The 18,427-nt window shown below is 42.6% G+C and overlaps 1 protein-coding gene across 1 annotated transcript in view; it reads left to right on the forward strand.

Moving 5' to 3' along the window:
• LOC309549044 (actin-like protein 6A) overlaps positions 1-18,427 on the forward strand; it is a 61,135-nt gene that overhangs the window by 7,742 nt on the left and 34,966 nt on the right. The window contains exons 2-5 of the mRNA XM_082249005.1: positions 297-373; positions 6,036-6,171; positions 11,175-11,272; positions 13,461-13,558. Of these exons, the coding sequence (XP_082105131.1) occupies positions 297-373; positions 6,036-6,171; positions 11,175-11,272; positions 13,461-13,558 (409 nt within the window). The remainder of the gene's footprint in view (positions 1-296; positions 374-6,035; positions 6,172-11,174; positions 11,273-13,460; positions 13,559-18,427) is intronic.

Below are 18,427 nucleotides of genomic sequence, written 5' to 3' on the forward strand. Positions count from 1 at the left end.
TAATCCTTTTTTAAAATTGTAAAAAACCTAATACTGTAAACAAACGAAAGGACCCTGCATGGCAGAAGTGCTAACCACTTAACCACTATGCCTCTGGATTTACTGCTTTGCATTGATATTGTGTTATCTTACTAATGTGTACTGCTTGTTGCAGGATTTTCAACAATTATAATTGTGTAAACAAATTTGATATTGTTTTACTGCTTCATCTACATAAGGTAACCCAGTTGAGTGAAAACTCCAAATCTTATATAAATTTTAATATTGTCTTTTTGATGATTCTTATTTTAATGTAGATGTAATTGAATGCTTGGTCTTTGATATTGGCTCGTTTTCAATTCGTGCCGGCTATGCCGGAGATGACCTTCCTAAGGTAGGAAATAATCTTGGAGTATTTTATGTCATTTTTTAATGATTTTTGCAGCTATTGAACGAATAATCTTTCTTTACATAATTTTCCATCCAACATAAACAGATTAAGGGCATCCTAAATAAACATTGAAATGTCCTTAAAAATTATCGCACACTGCCCCATTCTTCCTGAGAAAGCTAGAGTGATCTATAGGGTAGCCCTTTCATTGCAGGTTAAGATTGCCCCTAACATTATAGACCCTCCTGCGAGAACCACATTTTTTCATAATTTAATTGGTTATTATCCTTGCCGCAAGTGTATTTATGGCTGTGGTGGGAACTCTACCTCCTGTTGTGCTTGGTGGGCACTACTGCCTGCCACACACACACAATTCTAGTGAATGGAGCCACATTGCAATTGCGCACAATGTGCATATTTGCCGTGCAGTACTGCCACATTTAGGGAGTTAAAATAGGTAATGAGGTGATATAACTCCTTCTAATTGCTTGTAAAATGCTCTCTGAAGAGTGATCTGAATGCAGATCACTCTTCAAACTGCAAAGCAGGTTTAAATGTGGCATACCCCCTCCTGTGTCATTCCTGTCTTCCAGCATTCCAAAGAATAATGGCTTACTGCAAGACTACAGAGGAGGCTATGGGAGGTTTTTATGAAGATGTTTTCTTGATATGTAAATGAATCACTTCAGAGAGCAGGGCCCTGGGAGGGTGGGATCTGAGGGGTGGGACTCTCCCTATTAGTACTGGTTGACATATTTAACTGGACAAGATTGAATTCTAATTGTGATCCATTCCATCCTGCCCAGCAGCAGAACAGACTGTGTATGTGTGTATGAAGGGGTTTCCTTCTTGAATAATGCTGTGCTCTGTAAGGCAGGACTTAGGAGGTTTGGACTCTTCTTGTAGGTGTGAGTGGATGGGATTGAATGCTAATTAGGATGTATTCAATCCCACCTACCATTAAAGCTGTGAAGGAAGTTACATCATTTGCACAGTCTCAGAGACTACAGAGGCATGTGTTTTAGGCTAGAGATGCAGCAGGAAGTGGCTGTGGAAGAGACACAGTCTATAGCAGGCTATACAGGATATCACATGGTACGAAGCCACAACTAAACCCAGAATATCAGGGGATCTGCAGACAACAGACAACACATTCCATTCAGTTCTAGTGAAATGAAAGTTGGAGTTTAGCTTTACATTTCCAGGATGATATCTCTAGCTCTAGAATGATGACGTATTATTTTAGTGTAGTGTTTGTGAAGCATTACATCATTTACCTTTGATTATGTTCATGTTGACATTGCACAGACGTCAGTCACTGTGCTCCTAAGGTGAAGGCAAGAGCTCTAAGGTGTATGCAGTGTAACTAAAGTGAAACTATGGTTCAACCTTTGGACAGACATGAGTTTCTAATTGTTTGCTTTAAGGAAAGTTAGTTTAATAAAGGAAGTTCTGCAGCATCTCTAGAACAGATTTCTTGTTGTGGAACTTTAGGTTCCAGCATGCTGTGCCATTCTTGGCCTTAAATACAGGATTTTCTGACAGGGCATGCTAGAAAATGTATTTTAACATCTTGGAATAAACCATTAAAAAAAGTCGTTTTAGAGCAGGCATCTCCAAACTATGGCTTGTGGGCCACATCCAACACTACAAGATTTTATCTGACTAGCAGCTAGAGTGATTAGCGAGTCCTTCATGTGCAAAGATTGAGAATTAAGGCCAGCAGAAGCTGCCTATGGTCTCCACTTCAATCTCACCCTCCCCATTATAGGGGACTCTAATGTAAGGGGGATGCTTATGGGGGCTCTGATGTAATGGGGGACTCTGAAGGAGACCCCGAGATTTAGGGAAGGGACCCTGATGGGGACCCTGATCATGCAATGGGGAACTCTGAAGGAGACACAACAAGAACTTAGAGGAATTGACTTTTTAGATAGTTGTCACTGTACTGGTGCTCCTTTTACAAATGTTCCCCTTGCATTTTCCTTTACTAAGAGTTAATTCACACCATCCCATTGTATTAATGCTTAAGTGTGTTGGTGCAATGCAGTCACATTCACCGGAGTGCACAGGCATGTGTTTTGGTGTATGTGCTATAGAAAATGCGGCATGCACAATTATTGGTCTGTTGTGGTGCTTCAAACAGACCATTTAAATGAATGGGCTTCCTGAGCACATTGCATGTTAATGCATGACAAAAAACACAACAGCACGTCGAAACTTTGTAAAAATTACGACAATAGGGCATCAAGCATCCAAATAAAAGGTGCATAGAACAGGAAACACAGATTCAGCTCTCCATTCAACAATTGCTATGCAATAAAAAACAAAGTCTCTCAAGTAATATTAGCAGCAGAAATTATAGTAAAGCAGTCCAACAGCAATGTGGAGGGCACATGGTGAGATATCAGATGGACCATTTAAAAATAGAAAAATAATACCCTGACATGGTCGGGGGAAAGAAAAAAATAAAGCCCAAAAAGAAGGCACCAACCAGTGTGGATCCGGCATTACCCATAGAAGTAAACTACACAATAAAGGGGTGAACTGTAGACAATAGAGAGAGGGGGGGAGAAGCAGTGCAAGACACGGGAGAGGTAAAATAAAATATAATAAAATAAAATATGTGAAGAAGCACAGGAGCATATAAAGACCTACTACAGGAGAATCCCCAGCATCACAGCATACAGTAACTGAAGATGAGAGGTCCCTCATAAGCTAGTCAACCTGAGGTGCACAAGTTTCTACAGCATGCAACCATTTGTCCCAGATTTTGTAGAATTTTTGAGGGCAGCCCTTCGGGTATACATCATTTTTTTTATAAGGAAGGGTGAGATTTATTTCAGAAATCCAATCGATCAATGAGGGTGGTTGCGAACGCATCCACTTCCTAGCTATGAGTAGTCGGGCTGTAAACAGGGTTTCATGCAAGAGAGTCTGTAGTGGCTTATCTACTTCCAGCTCCGAAAGGATACCCAACAAGCAAGACTTAGGGAGCAGGGTCAGGGGGGACCCCATATGATCATGAAGGAATTTGATAATCTGTTGCCAATATCCCTGAATTTTAACACATTTCCAAATCAAGTGATAGAAGGTACCTGTACACTCAGCACACATGGGGCACTAGGAGGACTGATCAGGTTTGTAGCGTGCCAACCAAATGGGGGTCAAGTAAGACCAGTGTAGGATACATAGCTGTGTAAGGGGATCCGAAAGTTTTGGGGACACCAAGCGACAGGAATCGAATGCCTCCTCCCAATCCTCGTCGTCCATACCGTCTACATCCTGGTCCCAGCGGGACTTAAGGGCATAAGCTAGTGTTGTCGCAGTTCGTACTGTCAACTCTTTGTAAAATGTGGAAGTTAACCCTCTGGGTTCCCCCCCTCGAACCATGGCCAGCACGTCAAGAGATTCAAGGGGAAGGTCAATGGATGGGAACGGTACTTGAAAGGCATGACGGAGCTGTAGGTAGCGAAAAAACATGGATTTGGTAAGTGGAATTCCTCCTTCAAACCATCAAAGGGTTTCAATGAGGTATCCGCCACAACATGAGATAGATATAATATTGCCCCAGTACTCCAAACGTGACAATCCGGGATACTAAGGAATTTAGGGAGAGAGGAATTATGCCACAGCGGAGTCCAAGTATGTGTCGTTGGTATGCCTAGTTTGGTAGACACCACCTCCCAGACTCTCCTGTAGTGGTACAGGAGGGACGTTTGATCCCCAATAAAGTCAGTTCCCCAGTGTCTCCCAAGTATAACATAAAGGGCCTCGCCTATAGGGTGTGATTAACCAAACATTTTACATGGATTATGCAAAGCCAGCTGCCATCATGGTAGACATCACTGATGTCTACAGTCTCAGTGTGCATCATAGGTAGGTGACAGGTGATGGGAGGCTACCGTACCCCTCCATATTATATAGGTTACCAATGTCATTGCTGACCTCTGAGAATACAAGTCATTTGTAAAACTTCAGTAACCCACTTGGAACAAGCATATTATTAACAGAGTCAAGGGGAGGTAAGAAATAATGATCTGTACATAAAGCAAAAAGTAGTGCCGTGCTGTGAATTTTTTTTCCAATAATCATATATAAAAGTCCCACAATCCAGTGAAGATGATAGTCCCACAACTGTTGTGATAGGTTGGAGATCCTGATGTAAACTCAGTGAAACCTCTCAAACTCAAATCCTGCATACCAGATCTCGTGTGACCCCCTGTTAGAGTGGTCAGCAAACGCCTGTGTGTATACCGGCTCATCAGCCACTGTGGTAAGAGAAGGTCAACGTCAAATAAAACCAGGAAGTACTTCCATGCGTCATGATTAGATCCAGCCAAAACGTAACATTAAAAATAGAAGGTCGTGCGTCAGCTATTTTAACTTCTGGACATGGGGGATTTTAGCATTTGATATGCTAATCAAAGCCTGTATTTATGCTGAAAACTTGAGTTCACCCACAATTGTTTTAATAAATTTCTAGTTTATACGGTATCACGCTATGTTGGCAATCTTCTATTTTTAATGTTACGATTTTGCTGGATCTGATCATGGAAATACTTCCAGGTTTTATCTGACGTTGAACTTCTCTTACCACTTTGGCTGTTGAGCCGGTATACACACAGGCATTTGCTGACCACTCTAACAGTGGGTCACACGAGATCTGGTAAGCAGGATTTGTGTGTAAGAGATGTCACTGGGTTTACATCAGGATCTCCTACCTACCACAATGGCTGTGGGACAATCATCTTCACTGGATTTTGGTACTTTTACATATGATTATTGGATCATTTTTTCACAGCACTGTACTACTTTTTGCTTTATATTTGTTGTGTTTTTGTATCATGAGCACGGTTTTTAGCAGCTTTTTGAGTTTTATTCTGGCGCAGATTTGTATTTGATTCAATAAGAATCTGTACATACATACTGTAGATTCCTTGAACCAGAGAATTAGCAGGTGCTTGGAGTTTGTCTAGAACCTGAAGAGCTGCATGTGGGTTTATATTGTGAATTTGTGTAACTAACTAGGCTGAGAGCACTTAGATTATAAATTAGTATTCTGAGAGACTAAATTTAATATCAGAGACAAATATGCATGTGTGCCCCCATATGAGACCTGAACCAAGCTGTGTGCATGCAAAGATACACACAGCACCCATATGGGACCTGTGCCAAGCTGTGTGCATGCATAAATACATGCAGCGTCAAGCAAGCCAACCCCCTAGCCCCCTCCTCCTCCCGGCAAATTATAAAACAGCTGCAGAAACGTTTCACTCGCCTTATCCTCAGCAAAACTCTAGTTTGGGGGAAGATGCATGGTGGGACCTGGAGTCGATGGTGGGGAAGAGAAAAAAAAGTACGTTTTAGGGACAGGGGGCTTGCAAATGTACTGGAACATTTTTTACATTTTTTTTTTTGTACTATTCTGCCCCCCATGGAACAAAGTACTCTGCATTCCTCTTGTCTTGGGAAAGTGTAAGGGCCGAGACTGGTTGCAGTTAGTATAGATCCCTCTCCTTTCCAGCCATTGTTGAATTTGGGACAAAGTACTACTGTACATGTAAAATCATATTGTATTAAAAGTTGCCTAGGGTTACTATACTTTGAACCTCATTTTTGCTCTTTAGATTCCATTACTAAATAAGCCATATGTCTTTTGCAGCTAGATTTTCCTACAACAATTGGCACAGTGCTTGGCAAAGGGGATGGCAGCACCCCAACGTATTACATCAATACTAAGTCAGATGAGTTACCAGTAGAAAACCTGGAGGCTGTATCACCATTTAAAGATGGACTTAGTAAGACTTTTTCTTAATTTACAATATTTTCGTTATTGTTAGAGTCATTTAATGCTATTATTGGTAGAAGTAGTAGTAATATTCGTAGCTGGTGGAGTAATACTGCTATTAAAATTTTAAGTAGTATTAGTGTTATTACTGATACTCTGTCAATTAGAACTTAAAGTAAAAAAATATTTAGGCCTCTATTGCTGACGTCTTTTAAAAATGTTAGTTGCTTGGCTGTCTTTCTGAGTTTCTGATTCAGTGCTTCTTGACCCAGGTAAAGTGTGTTGATCAGAAGTCCTGACTTCATTTTCTGCTTATGTTCCAAGTTAGTGGTTAAGAGAGCAGATAATCAATCTACCCTTACTATTTACAGTAACTAATAAATCTCAAATTATGTGGTTCTCTGCCTCATGGGTATGGAACAGTACTTACCAAACCTGGGTTCTCCTACTGCTGATCTTATGTATCCGTGGGAACAGTTGTAAGCTGCCTTACTGTAAGGCAGTCCACGTATATGAATGCTTTTTCAACAATGTAATTCATGTCTGTAAAACGGTACTTTATGTGATGTGGTGCTCATGTTAAGCATTATCTTGGATATCTTACTCTAACACACATTTGTCAAGAAAAAGAGTTTAAAAAAAAAGAGCAGATAAGCCAGAGACAAGCAAGTAGCATTCATCTGGAAAGAGGTGTGCAATGGCATCTTACAAATTTCTGTCAGAATAGGCCTGGTTTAAGGAGACCTGGGATGGCTATAGCCCTTAGAAACTGAGCGTGAATGGTAAATATGTTCAGGCAAAGCATCAATGTGCTGGCATCTAGTCTGAGTCGAATTGTGCAAATCAAAACCACTGGGTTTAGGTGTGGACAGATAAAAATATATTGGAGGAACTAACTGAGCTCTTGGGCTGCTAAGAGGTTTAAACTAAAGAAGGTACAAATGCCATGGAAAGTATTTTATTCTGTGCACAATGTGATGTGTACACTAGTAGTGATTAGATTAAACTTGTAGAAGTTGCACTGGGTTTTGGCCTCTGGAGCTTCACGGTAGTTCTTGGTTTGGAGAGCTGGGTGCTGAAAGCAATTGAAAAATACATTGCTTCTATAAAATATCTTGGTCCTCTAACCCTATACCTACCCTCAATTTGACCATAACACCTAACCCATAACCTCATTGTAACCATAATGCAAACCCGTGCTTTTCCCATGCAGGCCAAAGCAACAGATTTCCTTTATTTCCATCTCCCAATCAGCATATACTCCCTTTTTCTTCACTTCCACAGCTCTGTTCAGCTGCTGGGACAGAAATACCCAGTACTTCCAGGTAGGGCAAGCACCAGCACTGTCACTTAGGAAGAATCTTTACCCCTATTTAAGTTTTCACTTGAGCAACCCAAGTTGTTCACTCCTGGAAGCTGAATTGATTGGTGGGGAGCAATGGAAGGTGAGGAGATGGGTGGGAGAGATTACAGTGGATGTTTTACTTTGCTCTCCAAGGGCAAAACAAGGGTTCATTTTATTCCCTATTCTAAGATTTGAAATGTCCCCAACCCTTAAAGTGACACTGAACTCACATTTATTATCCACTTCCAGACAGATGCAGTTACAACCCCTTCCTGCCCAGACCAATTTTCAGCTTTCGGCGCTCTCACACTTTGAATGATAATTACTCAGTCAAACAACGCTGTACCCAATCAAATTTTTTATAATTTTTTTTCACACAAATAGAGCTTTCTTTTGGTGGTATTTAATCACCACTGGGTTTTTTTATTTTTTGCAAAATAAGTGAAAAAAGAGCGAAAATTTTGAAAAAAACACATTTTGTTTTCGTTTCTATTATAAAATTTTGCAAATAAGTCATTTTTTTTCATAAATTTGGGCCAACATTTATACTTCTACATATCGTTGGTAAAAATAACCCAAATTAGTGGTTATTATTTAGTCTTTCTGAAAGTTATAGAGTCTACAAGCTATGGTGCCAATCATTGAAAATTGATCACACCTGATGTACCGACGGCCCTGAAATGTCAGAACAGTACAAATACCCCCCAAATGATCCCTTTTTGCAAAGTAGACATTCCAGGGTATTTAGTAAGAGGCATGGTGAGTTTTTTGAAGTTGTAATTTTTTCCCACAATTCTTGGGAAAATTAAGAAATACTTTTTTTTTTTTTTTTTAACACAAAATTGTCATAATAACAAGTTATTTCTCATACACAGTATATGCATACTTGCAATTACACCCCAAAATACATTCTGCTACTCCTCCTGAGTATGGCAATACCACATATGTGGGACTTTGTCACAGCATAGCCACATACAGAGGCCCAACATGCAAGGAGCACCGTCAGGTGTTCTAGGAGCATAAATTACACATATAATTTTATTACAACCTATCACACTTTTGAAGGCCCTGGAACCCCAGGACAATGGAAACCCCCACAATATGACCCCATTTTGGAAACCAAACACCCCAACACATAATCTAGGAGGCATGGGCTGCAGATAGGTACTCAGGTACTCTGATGGGCTGCAAACAGGTACTCAGGTACACTGATCGGCTTCAGAAAGGTACTCAGGTACTCTGATGAGCTTCAGAGAGGTACTTGGGTATTCTGATGGGCTAGAGACAGGTACTCGGGTAATCTGATGGGGTGCAGATAGGTACTCGGGCACTCTGGGCTGGAGACAGGTACTCGGGCACTCTGATGACAGGTACTCGGGCACTCTGATGACAGGTACTCGGGCACTCTGATGACAGGTACTCGGGCACTCTGATGACAGGTACTCGGGTACTATAATGACAGGTACTTGGGTAATCCGATGACAGGTACTCGGGTACTCCGATGACAGGTACTCAAAGTACCCGAGTACCTGTCATCAGAGTACCCGAGTACCTGTCATCGAAGTACCCGAGTACCTGTCACCAGCCCATCAGAGTACCCGAGTACCTGTCATCAGAGTACCTGATGGGCTGGTGACAGGTACTTGGGTAATCCGATGACAGGTACTCGGGTACTCCGATGACAGGTACTCGGGTACTTCGATGACAGGTGCTCAAAGTACCCAAGTACCTGTCATCAGAGTACCTGTCATCAGAGTACCCGAGTACCTGTCATAAGAGTACCCAAATACCTGTCACCAGCCCATCAGAGTACCCGAGTACCTGTCACCAGCCCATCAGAGTACCCGAGTACCTGTTATCAGAGTACCTGATGGGCTGGTGACAGGTACTCGGGTACTCTGATGGGCTGGTGACAGGTACTTTGATAGGCTAGTGACAGGTACTTTGACAAGTCCTCTTTATTGGGGGGGGGGGCAATCAGTGTGTTTTGGGGTGCACTGTATTTGGTAACTAGCTATTACCACAATCTCCTCCTCACACAGGATCAGTGTGTGAGAAGGAGAACACGGTTACAGCTAGTTACCGTGTTCTCTGTTGACATTCTATGACCGGCTGTGATTGACAGCCGGTCACATGGTAAAAAGCCAATTTCATTGGCTCTTTACCTAGATCGGGGATGGGCTCTGTCCGAGGGATGAGCCTTGTCCCCGATTGCCGTGCTGCGCGCCCCCGGGGGCGCTTATTGCAGAGAGAACGAGCGGCTCATGCTGGAGCCACTCATGTGATCGGCTGTGATTGACACAGCCGATCACGTGGTAAACAGCCAATTTTCATTGGCTGTTTACCTTGATCGGGGATGAGCTATGTCCGAGGGACGAGCCTCATCCCTGATCGCCGTGCTGCACGCCCCCGGGTGCACGCAGTAGCGGCGAGACCGGGCCGCCGTCATATTACGTCGGCCCGGATCGACAAAAGCTTCCTGCCGCCGTCATTTTACAATGACGCGGTATGGAAGTGGTTAACAAATAAAAAAATGCAATATGTTTAAATATAAGTAGAATGTACCTTCTATTTCTCTATTCCTTCATTTCATCTCTCAAATACAAGCTTTTTTTATTCTGAGACTTTCTGTTCTGGAGTGGCTATGTTCGTTCTCCATGCCCCCCTTGTATATGTGAATGTGGTCATCCTTTCCTGCTTTCCCCCCCAAGATGGACTACACATCTACATGCAGACACAATCGGCTCTATGGGAATTATAATACACACAGTGCACAGCATGTGTCCACAACACTGCTCGCTCTACACTAGTGGGGGGGAGAGACATCAGTGACAGGTAGGTAGCATGCCTATGACAAAAAGAAGCCTAAAAACATTGATAAAGAAAGAGCCATGGTATACTTAATATTTCAGAATGATTGATGTAAAAACATTTTGAGTTTGGGGTCACTTTAAATTTAACCTACAATCTAAGTTCCTATGTTTTCATCTCTAATTCTTGATTCTAAACTAACCCTAAATTAACTCCCAAAAGCAGAGCCCTACTTTGCCAGGTTCCAGCACCATTGAAGCCAAAATGTCACTTTTCCGTGCTGAGCATAGAGGAGCACTGACCTGCTCTATACCTGAACTATACTTGCACTCTACTTTATATGTGCAATATAATCAGGAGACTTCCAAAAAAGGTAAATGCAGAGCAGAAATCACTGCTGAATTAGTATGACATAATTGATATGCTGTCAATAATTAGACAGGAAACAAATCTTCAGTTTGGAGGCGTTATACTTAAAAGTTATGATGGCTGGTAATGTGCTTTAGTTTTCTCCAAAAAAGGTACGCTGGGACAAATTGACTTCCTTATCTAGATTAAATGAGATCACCTTCAGGTACAGGTTACAGTCCTAACCATATATAGTAGTCGGCAATGTTTACCTTGTTCATGTGATTTCTATACTTGCACAATTTATGACAGCTTTATCGTGGCTTCCTGAATGTTTTATGACTGACTAAGTAGCAGACTTTAACCTGTCTTCTAGTTTTATGGTTTTGAAAATATCAGTCTGTGAATAAAAGAAAATGATGTAATGTCATCAATAACATCAACATCAAGAAACAAAGATATGTTGTAGAGAGTTTATGTTTTAACAACATTGCATCTGTTCCTTGCAGTTGAAGATTGGGATGGCTTTCAGGCTATTTTAGACTATACTTTCAAAGCTCTCAATGCAAAGCCTCGTTTACATCCAGTGCTAATAACTGAACCATCTGTAAGTAAAAATCATTATTTTTATTATTATCGGTGCTATTTATATGCCACACTAAATGATGACTATTACAGGAGAACTCATCCTTGGATACTAGGTTAAAGAACATTAGCAACAGCCCAAAGACATACTTATCAATACATCTGATTCCAATGAAGAGTTAGGTCCTCTTAAATATGATAAAAAGAGCCCCCCTTATGTCAGGAGTCCCCATCAGAGACCCTCCCTAAATTAGAGTCCCCATCAGGGCCCACCCTTACATCAGAGTCCCTATCAGTGCCCCCTTACTTCAAGAGCCCCCCTTACATCAAGATCTTCCATCAGAGTCCCCCCATACATCAGCGTTCCCACCAGAGCCCCCCTAACATCAGAATCCTCATCAGAGACCCCCCTTACATTAGAGTCCCCATCAGAACCCCCCTTACATCAGCGTCCCAATTAGAGCCCACTTTTACATCAGTGCTGATTTACCATTCAGCAGCAGGGTGGGGGCGGAGACTCATGAGGTGGAGAAGGTTCATACAAACCACAGCTGCTCACTGCTTTTTCCACATACTAAACCTTTCCCTCTCCTCTTCCAAAGCAAATACACTTCCTGTACACATCACACCACCATTGTGGTGTGAACGGGGCACATAGAAATTAAATGTCTGTTCTAGTGCAGAAAAACAAAGGTCCCTGCACATGGTGTGAATGAGCCTGAAGGGCCTTTGCATTATAAGCAAAGAAGCTTAGGCCTCTGAAATGTATTAATGTGCTTTTACTAAATGAAGAATTCTGTACATACAAAACTATTACAATTATAGGAATATAATACTACACTGACAGATATACCTATAACAAGCAAAATGCTTAGAAAATAAGTAGAAACTATGGTCTGTAAACAGTAGAAATATGCTTAAAAGTTATTTAACCGAGGTTACAGTAAGGTTGATTTACTAAAGGCAAATATACTGTGCACTGCAAGTGCAATTGGAAGTGCAGTTGCACTAGATCTGAGGGGAAGCTCTGCTAATTTCTATCATACAATCATGTGCAAGCAAAAATGCTGTTTTTTTATTTTCCTTGCATGTTTCTGTCAGATCTAGAGCAACTGCACTTGTAGTGCACTTGCTGGTGTACTTGCAGGTGAACTTGCAGTGCACAGACCATTTACCTTTAGTAAATGAACCCCAGTGTGTTCATGATCTCCATAGTCAATAAGGGCCATCTTCATGGCATAGCTTCTTCTGGCTGGTACAGACCTTCCTTGGTGTTAAGTCATTATGGAGTCCCCTTGTCAGCTTATGTAATTTTCCTTTTATTTGGAAAGTTTTCCATCCCCACATGGATGTGGCCCTTTTCACAATACTGAGTTTCATTAGGAGAAACATTCTCTAATTGGACCTCAAGATGGCACTATGGTATCATACATGTCATAGGTCATATGCATCAAAAAAGCCAAGCTATTATCTGCCCAGATACAGAGATACTAAAAACATCTAACTGTCAACTGAAATACAACAATAGTTCATTGTTCCCATTGTATCCAACGGCATTAGTTTGAGAAGTATCCTCTCAAACAAAGTTGATGTCTGTTTCTAAGCTAAACTTCTAAGTCAAACATATTCTTCTTAAGCAAGTCTGAAAAAAAAATCATAGAAACATGTATATATTTATATCAAACGCAACACACCATTGTCATTTGGATATAAGAGAATTTAGTGGCTCTTACTGGGATTATTCCAAAAAGGAAATTTTGATTTAGTTGTTAAGAAGAGAAAGGCCAGTTAAGACAAAATAGAACATATTAGGCTCAAGTAACACAAGGATATTGATCTTTATTTTGGTCAAGTAAATGTAATTTTCAAATCTCAATGGACCCAGCTGAAAATAGCTGTCATTTTTAAAAATAAAGATCCTGTGTTTGCTTTGTGATTTGTGCCTAAATTTAGGCAACTATACTTGTTAAAACCTGGTTCCTAATTTATGAACCTGCTGTTCATTTTCACCAGAGACATTTTATGTTATTGGGAAAGTTTTATGATATACAGTATGCTATACACAGGCTAAATAGAGTTCCCCTCCCAGAGTGACAACTTTGTAAAATAAATATAAATGCTAATGGAAGTTTCCAGATTTCTGGAGGGGAGTGTTAAGTACAATGAGACACCCTGCAGAGAATGTCTGAATTTATTATTTATTATTTTAGTGGAATACCAAAGAGAAACGTGAGAAGTTGACCGAGTTGATGTTTGAGCACTACCATGTTCCAGCATTTTACCTCTCTAAAAGTGCAATTCTCTCAGCGTATCCTTCTTAATGCTTGCCATATTCAGTTTTTTAATGGCTACCAGTAGGTGAACAGACTGATCTGTCGGGTAGGCTATATATATATATGTATTTTTGGTATGTCTTTATCTCACATTTGGCTTCTTTAATTCTTTTGCATTTTACTCTGCTTGTTCACTGTTAAAAGAGAAGTTTGGGTTTTCAAAAGAAAAAAGCTAACAATCATACTCACCTAGGTGAATGCAGCATTGATCCATTGCTGCATCTGTCCTCCTCTGCCTCTAAGACCAAGAACCAAACGATCAAAGACTGCTGATTGCTCAGTTCTCAGACTATAGTGACCAGAGAGCGGTGACTGTTGTTCACCGGCTCTCTGCTCTGCCCCTCCATTAATTTCTAGAGTGCTGGGCTGAGCAGGGGTTCAGGAGTGGCTGGCTCAGGCTCTCAGTGGTGTACTGAGAGGCTGAACCAGCTGCCGGACATGCATCTTGGCGGATCCCATCAGGATCCCTACAGAGCCTGGACTGGCTCTGTGACAACAGCCAACAGCTCACTTTAGCTCACTGTGGGCTGAATCTGGGTCACAGGAGTGCAGAACTAAGTGCACTCCTGTGACCCACAGGTAAAGTATGGCTACCATAGCTTTGGCTATACTTCTCCTTAAATGTACAATCCATTTATAAACATTGTTCACATTTTCTCTGCTTTTGAATCATTTTCAATATTTTAAAACTGCTGCAACCCTTCCATTTTTCTGTTTATACAGGACTTTGACATGAAGCCACATTGGTAATGTTAGACCCTAAAACTGTTTATTCTGCACATAAATTATTGTAATTATTAGTTCCTATTTTGTACACATTGATACATGAGGCCAAGGACACCAGTGTAAACATAACTTTCCAATAAAAAAAAAAAAGATCAACTGATTGTGTGTATTTAATGATGACAATGTGGAAAGCTTTTTAAAAGGACTTTACCATGTACCTACCAAGATTACCCCACTTTTTAAAAAAGATTTGCCTTGGCACTTTAGCTGTCAGTGAGCATAAAAAGTTTATATTTGGTAAAAGGACAAATATCCTAAAATACAACTGTAGCACCACAACCGTAGGAGTTGCTGATTATGTTATTGGGTCTACACCCTGCCTAACAACCCACAGAATTTTGCTCGAACCCTCCACAAGCACAACTGACCCAGAATAAGACTGGACTATCAACTGGCTACACAGATTGGAATGCAACACTTCAATATGCAACAGTGACTTATTACCTTCCTTGAATGGTAGTCCTTCTGGGTGACACAATGGAACAACACACAGGGTTGTGATTAATCAAGCTTAATTTACTATGTATCAGAATGAACAAATGACATACAATTAAATATGGTTCATTAAAAGATTACTTAAATCAGCTTAGAAAGATAAAAGAATACCCCACACTCTTCCCTCAGTAAAGCTAGACACAGTACCAGACAGGTAGGCCTATCTGAGTCCCTCCCCCAGAGTTCTCTTCTTTCTTCTTGGATCTTCGCTAGCAAGGTTATTGAATAGAGCTCATTTATAATCCAAATTAGGAATGAAGATCAAGAGAGAGAAAAACAGCAAGCTGTTGGTTGCCACTGCAGAGTGTCTGTGTGGCTGAGCAATAACTTCTGTGAGAGAGTAGGCCTCTGGCGCCTACTTTACAGATTCTGTTGTTTGTCTACGAATATCCTGAGATGGTATACCGTTCTACCCCGGGGTTTATCACCTCCTGTTACGCTACCGCTATCTGTAGATAAAGCTACTTCTTTGGCAGATAAAGTCAGTTGTTGGGCAGGTGCCCTCTCACCAACAGGAGTTCCTCCTTCGCGCGCTCCACTGCGGTCTCAGTCTTTTGGCTCTATGTCAGCCGCGCAAGGTCTTTCTGGCGGATGACTCCGGTCTCTGCGAACAGCGGTATGAGCTCCGGGAATGTGTCTCGTGCTTGACATAGGACGGTTCAACGTCGTCACTCCAGGCTTAGAGGCTTTGGCCTAATATCCAGCATCAGTCCTCAGCTCTAGCTTCTTGGTTCCTCGGAGTCCAGCGCAGAAAGAGGCCGAGCCTGGCCCCTCCCTTCCTTTAAATAACTTCCCCCATTAAGCTGTGCGGTGCAGCCGTGCACCCTGGATCTTGCAATGCACCATGGGAGATGTAGTCTCTTCATCTTGCCAAAAGGAAGTCACAGCCCGGGAAATTCCATGCAGCTACCACTAGAGGGAGCCTAGTTCCTTCTCACATATCAACAGTATCTTTAGGCATATTTAACCCCACTACACGCTCCCCCCACTTGAGAAACTTTGGTCCCCAAAGAGGTCAACAGTATGTACCCTAGTGCAGAGGTTGGCATTATACAACAAAAACAGTAACATATGCCTAACAGGGATTATCTGTCTTCTCATGAGCAGAAGCCAAACTCAACAACTGCATATTACAACACAGGTTCGACAAAGGAACCTCCCACCAATTGTCGGGGGAGGGGAGACAAGTCTGGTCACAGACCCCCAACACTTGAGCGGCTTGTACAGATGTGCCTGGGGTGAGCTAGGGTTGTCCCCCACCAAATCTACGGTGGAAGAGCTAGGCTGGTCAGGAGATCTTTTGGAGGTAAAGACAGCTTCTTCCGAACATTCACCCAATTGATCATAGGTCAGTCTCTTAGGTGGGTGAATGACTCTCCTTTCCCTCTGTTCCTGTGGAGGCATGCTCTCAGAGGTACTAGGACCAGGCACTTCTGAGGAATCTTCAATGTCCACCTCCTCATGTTCCATTACAGAGGAATCTGATGGTTCAAGAGCAGTCAGTTCTTCTTCAGAGAAAGGTGCAACCTCCTCCTCAGGGTCTTGCTCCTCAGCTACTTCTTCTGGAAGCATGTGAAAGGGTATGAATTCGGGGGCTTCTGGCCGAAGGATTCCTCTGTCAGCCAAGTCAGATGAAGACAGGGAGGCAGGTGTGAGTTCTGGTAACTGAGGTGACCACAACCAGTCGGGTACCTCTTCTTCATCTTCCAGATCTTCAGATGGAGAATTTCCCCCCTCACATCTGGGAGCGTCGTCTGAGATCTGGTGACTGGTCTGGACCAGCGAGAATTTGAAGGAGCCTCTGACAAATCTTCCACAGGGGGCATACGAACTGCTTCAGAGAGAGGCAGTAAATGGTTCCTATGCCAAGTCTTCAATGGACCCACACCTCCTTCAGGCCGAATTTGGTACACAGGAAGGTTTGGCAGTTGCTTGCAGATAACATAAGGTTGAGACTTCCAGCGGTCTGCCAACTTGTGTTTTCCCGGGACACCCAAGTTCCTCAACAAAACTCTGTCTCCTGGTTGCAAGTCATGGATCCGAACTTTCAAGTCTAAATTTCTCTTATTCCTCAGCCCACGTTGATCAGATGTGGCCTGGGCCATGTCATAGGCTGATTTCAGACTCTTCCGCAGTCGGTCCACATATCCTCTGTGCGAGGCTGAAGAGGTATGATCAGGCGAAATGCCAAAGGCCAAATCCACTGGCAACCGAGCCTCCCTTCCAAACATTAGACGATAAGGGGAATATCCAGTAGCATCACTGACAGTACTGTTGTAGGCATGCACAATGGCAGCTACATGCTTGCCCCAATGCTGTTTCTTCTCTGAGCTCAAAGTCCCCAACATATCCAAAAGAGTCCTGTTAAATCGTTCAGGCTGGGCATCCCCTTGTGGATGGTAGGGAGTGGTTCTAGTCTTTTGAATGCCTAACACATCTAACAGTCTCTTGATCAGTCTGCTTTCGAAGTCCCTTCCCTGATCAGAATGGAGGCGTTGTGGTAACCCATAGTGTACAAAGAACTTCTTTACAAGAACTTTGGCTACCGTTGAAGCCTTCTGATCACTTGTTGGGAATGCTTGAGCGTATCTGGTAAAATGGTCTGTTTCCACAAGGACATTCCCTTGGCCACTCAGATCAGGCTCTAAGCAAAGGAAATCAATGCACACCAGCTCCATGGGTCCCTGGCTTTGTAGATGGCCCATTGGGGCTGCTTGACGTGGCAGAGTCTTCCTCTGTATACACCGGACACAAGAATGACAGTATCCTTCAACTTCGGCCCTCATACAAGGCCAGTAGAACCTGTCCCTGACAAGCTGAAAGGTTCTTTCGGGCCCCAGATGGCCATGTTTATCATGGAGAGCGGCCAGAACTCTCTCTCTGTATTTAGCTGGTAAGAACAGTTGCCACTTCTCCTCCAGATCTTCAGATGGACCTCTCCGGTAGGCCACTCCTTCTCTGATCTGTAACCGGGTCCACTCTCTATGTAACAGACGGGCCCCCTGAGGGGAGTCAGTTAGAAGCAACTCAGGGCTCTGGATCTCCAAGGCTTCCAAAAGAAGTTTTCCCAAAGGGTCTTCCAACTGCTCCTTCCGCAAGTCCCTTTTGGACAGCCGAGGCAAATCTTCCCCTTCAACCTGGGTCACCCTGCAATAGTATTTGGGTACTCCGACAGCCGAAAACCCCAATCTCTTCTGCTCTTGACCCTCCTCTGGATCGAAATTCAGTTCCCTGATATAGGGCACGCACCCCTTCTGGAGCCAAATGAGTCCATTCTTCCTCAGGTTCCTGTGGATCATGCAACCTTCTGGATAGGGCATCTGCATCCCTGTTTCCGATTCCCGGCCGATACTTCAAGCTAAAATTGAAGCTAGAGAGGGCAGCCAACCATCGGTGCCCTGTTGCATCCAGCTTGGCCGTAGTCAACAGATAGGTGAGGGGATTATTATCCGTCTTGACAATGAATTCAGCTCCGTACAGGTAGTCTTTCAGTTTGTCAACCACTGCCCATTTCAAGGCCAAGAATTCAAGTTTGTGGGTAGGGTAATTCCTTTCAGCAGGTA

The sequence above is a fragment of the Pelophylax lessonae genome, assembly GCF_965119305.1.
Source record: "Pelophylax lessonae genome assembly, chromosome: 3".
Lineage (NCBI taxonomy): Eukaryota > Metazoa > Chordata > Amphibia > Anura > Ranidae > Pelophylax > Pelophylax lessonae.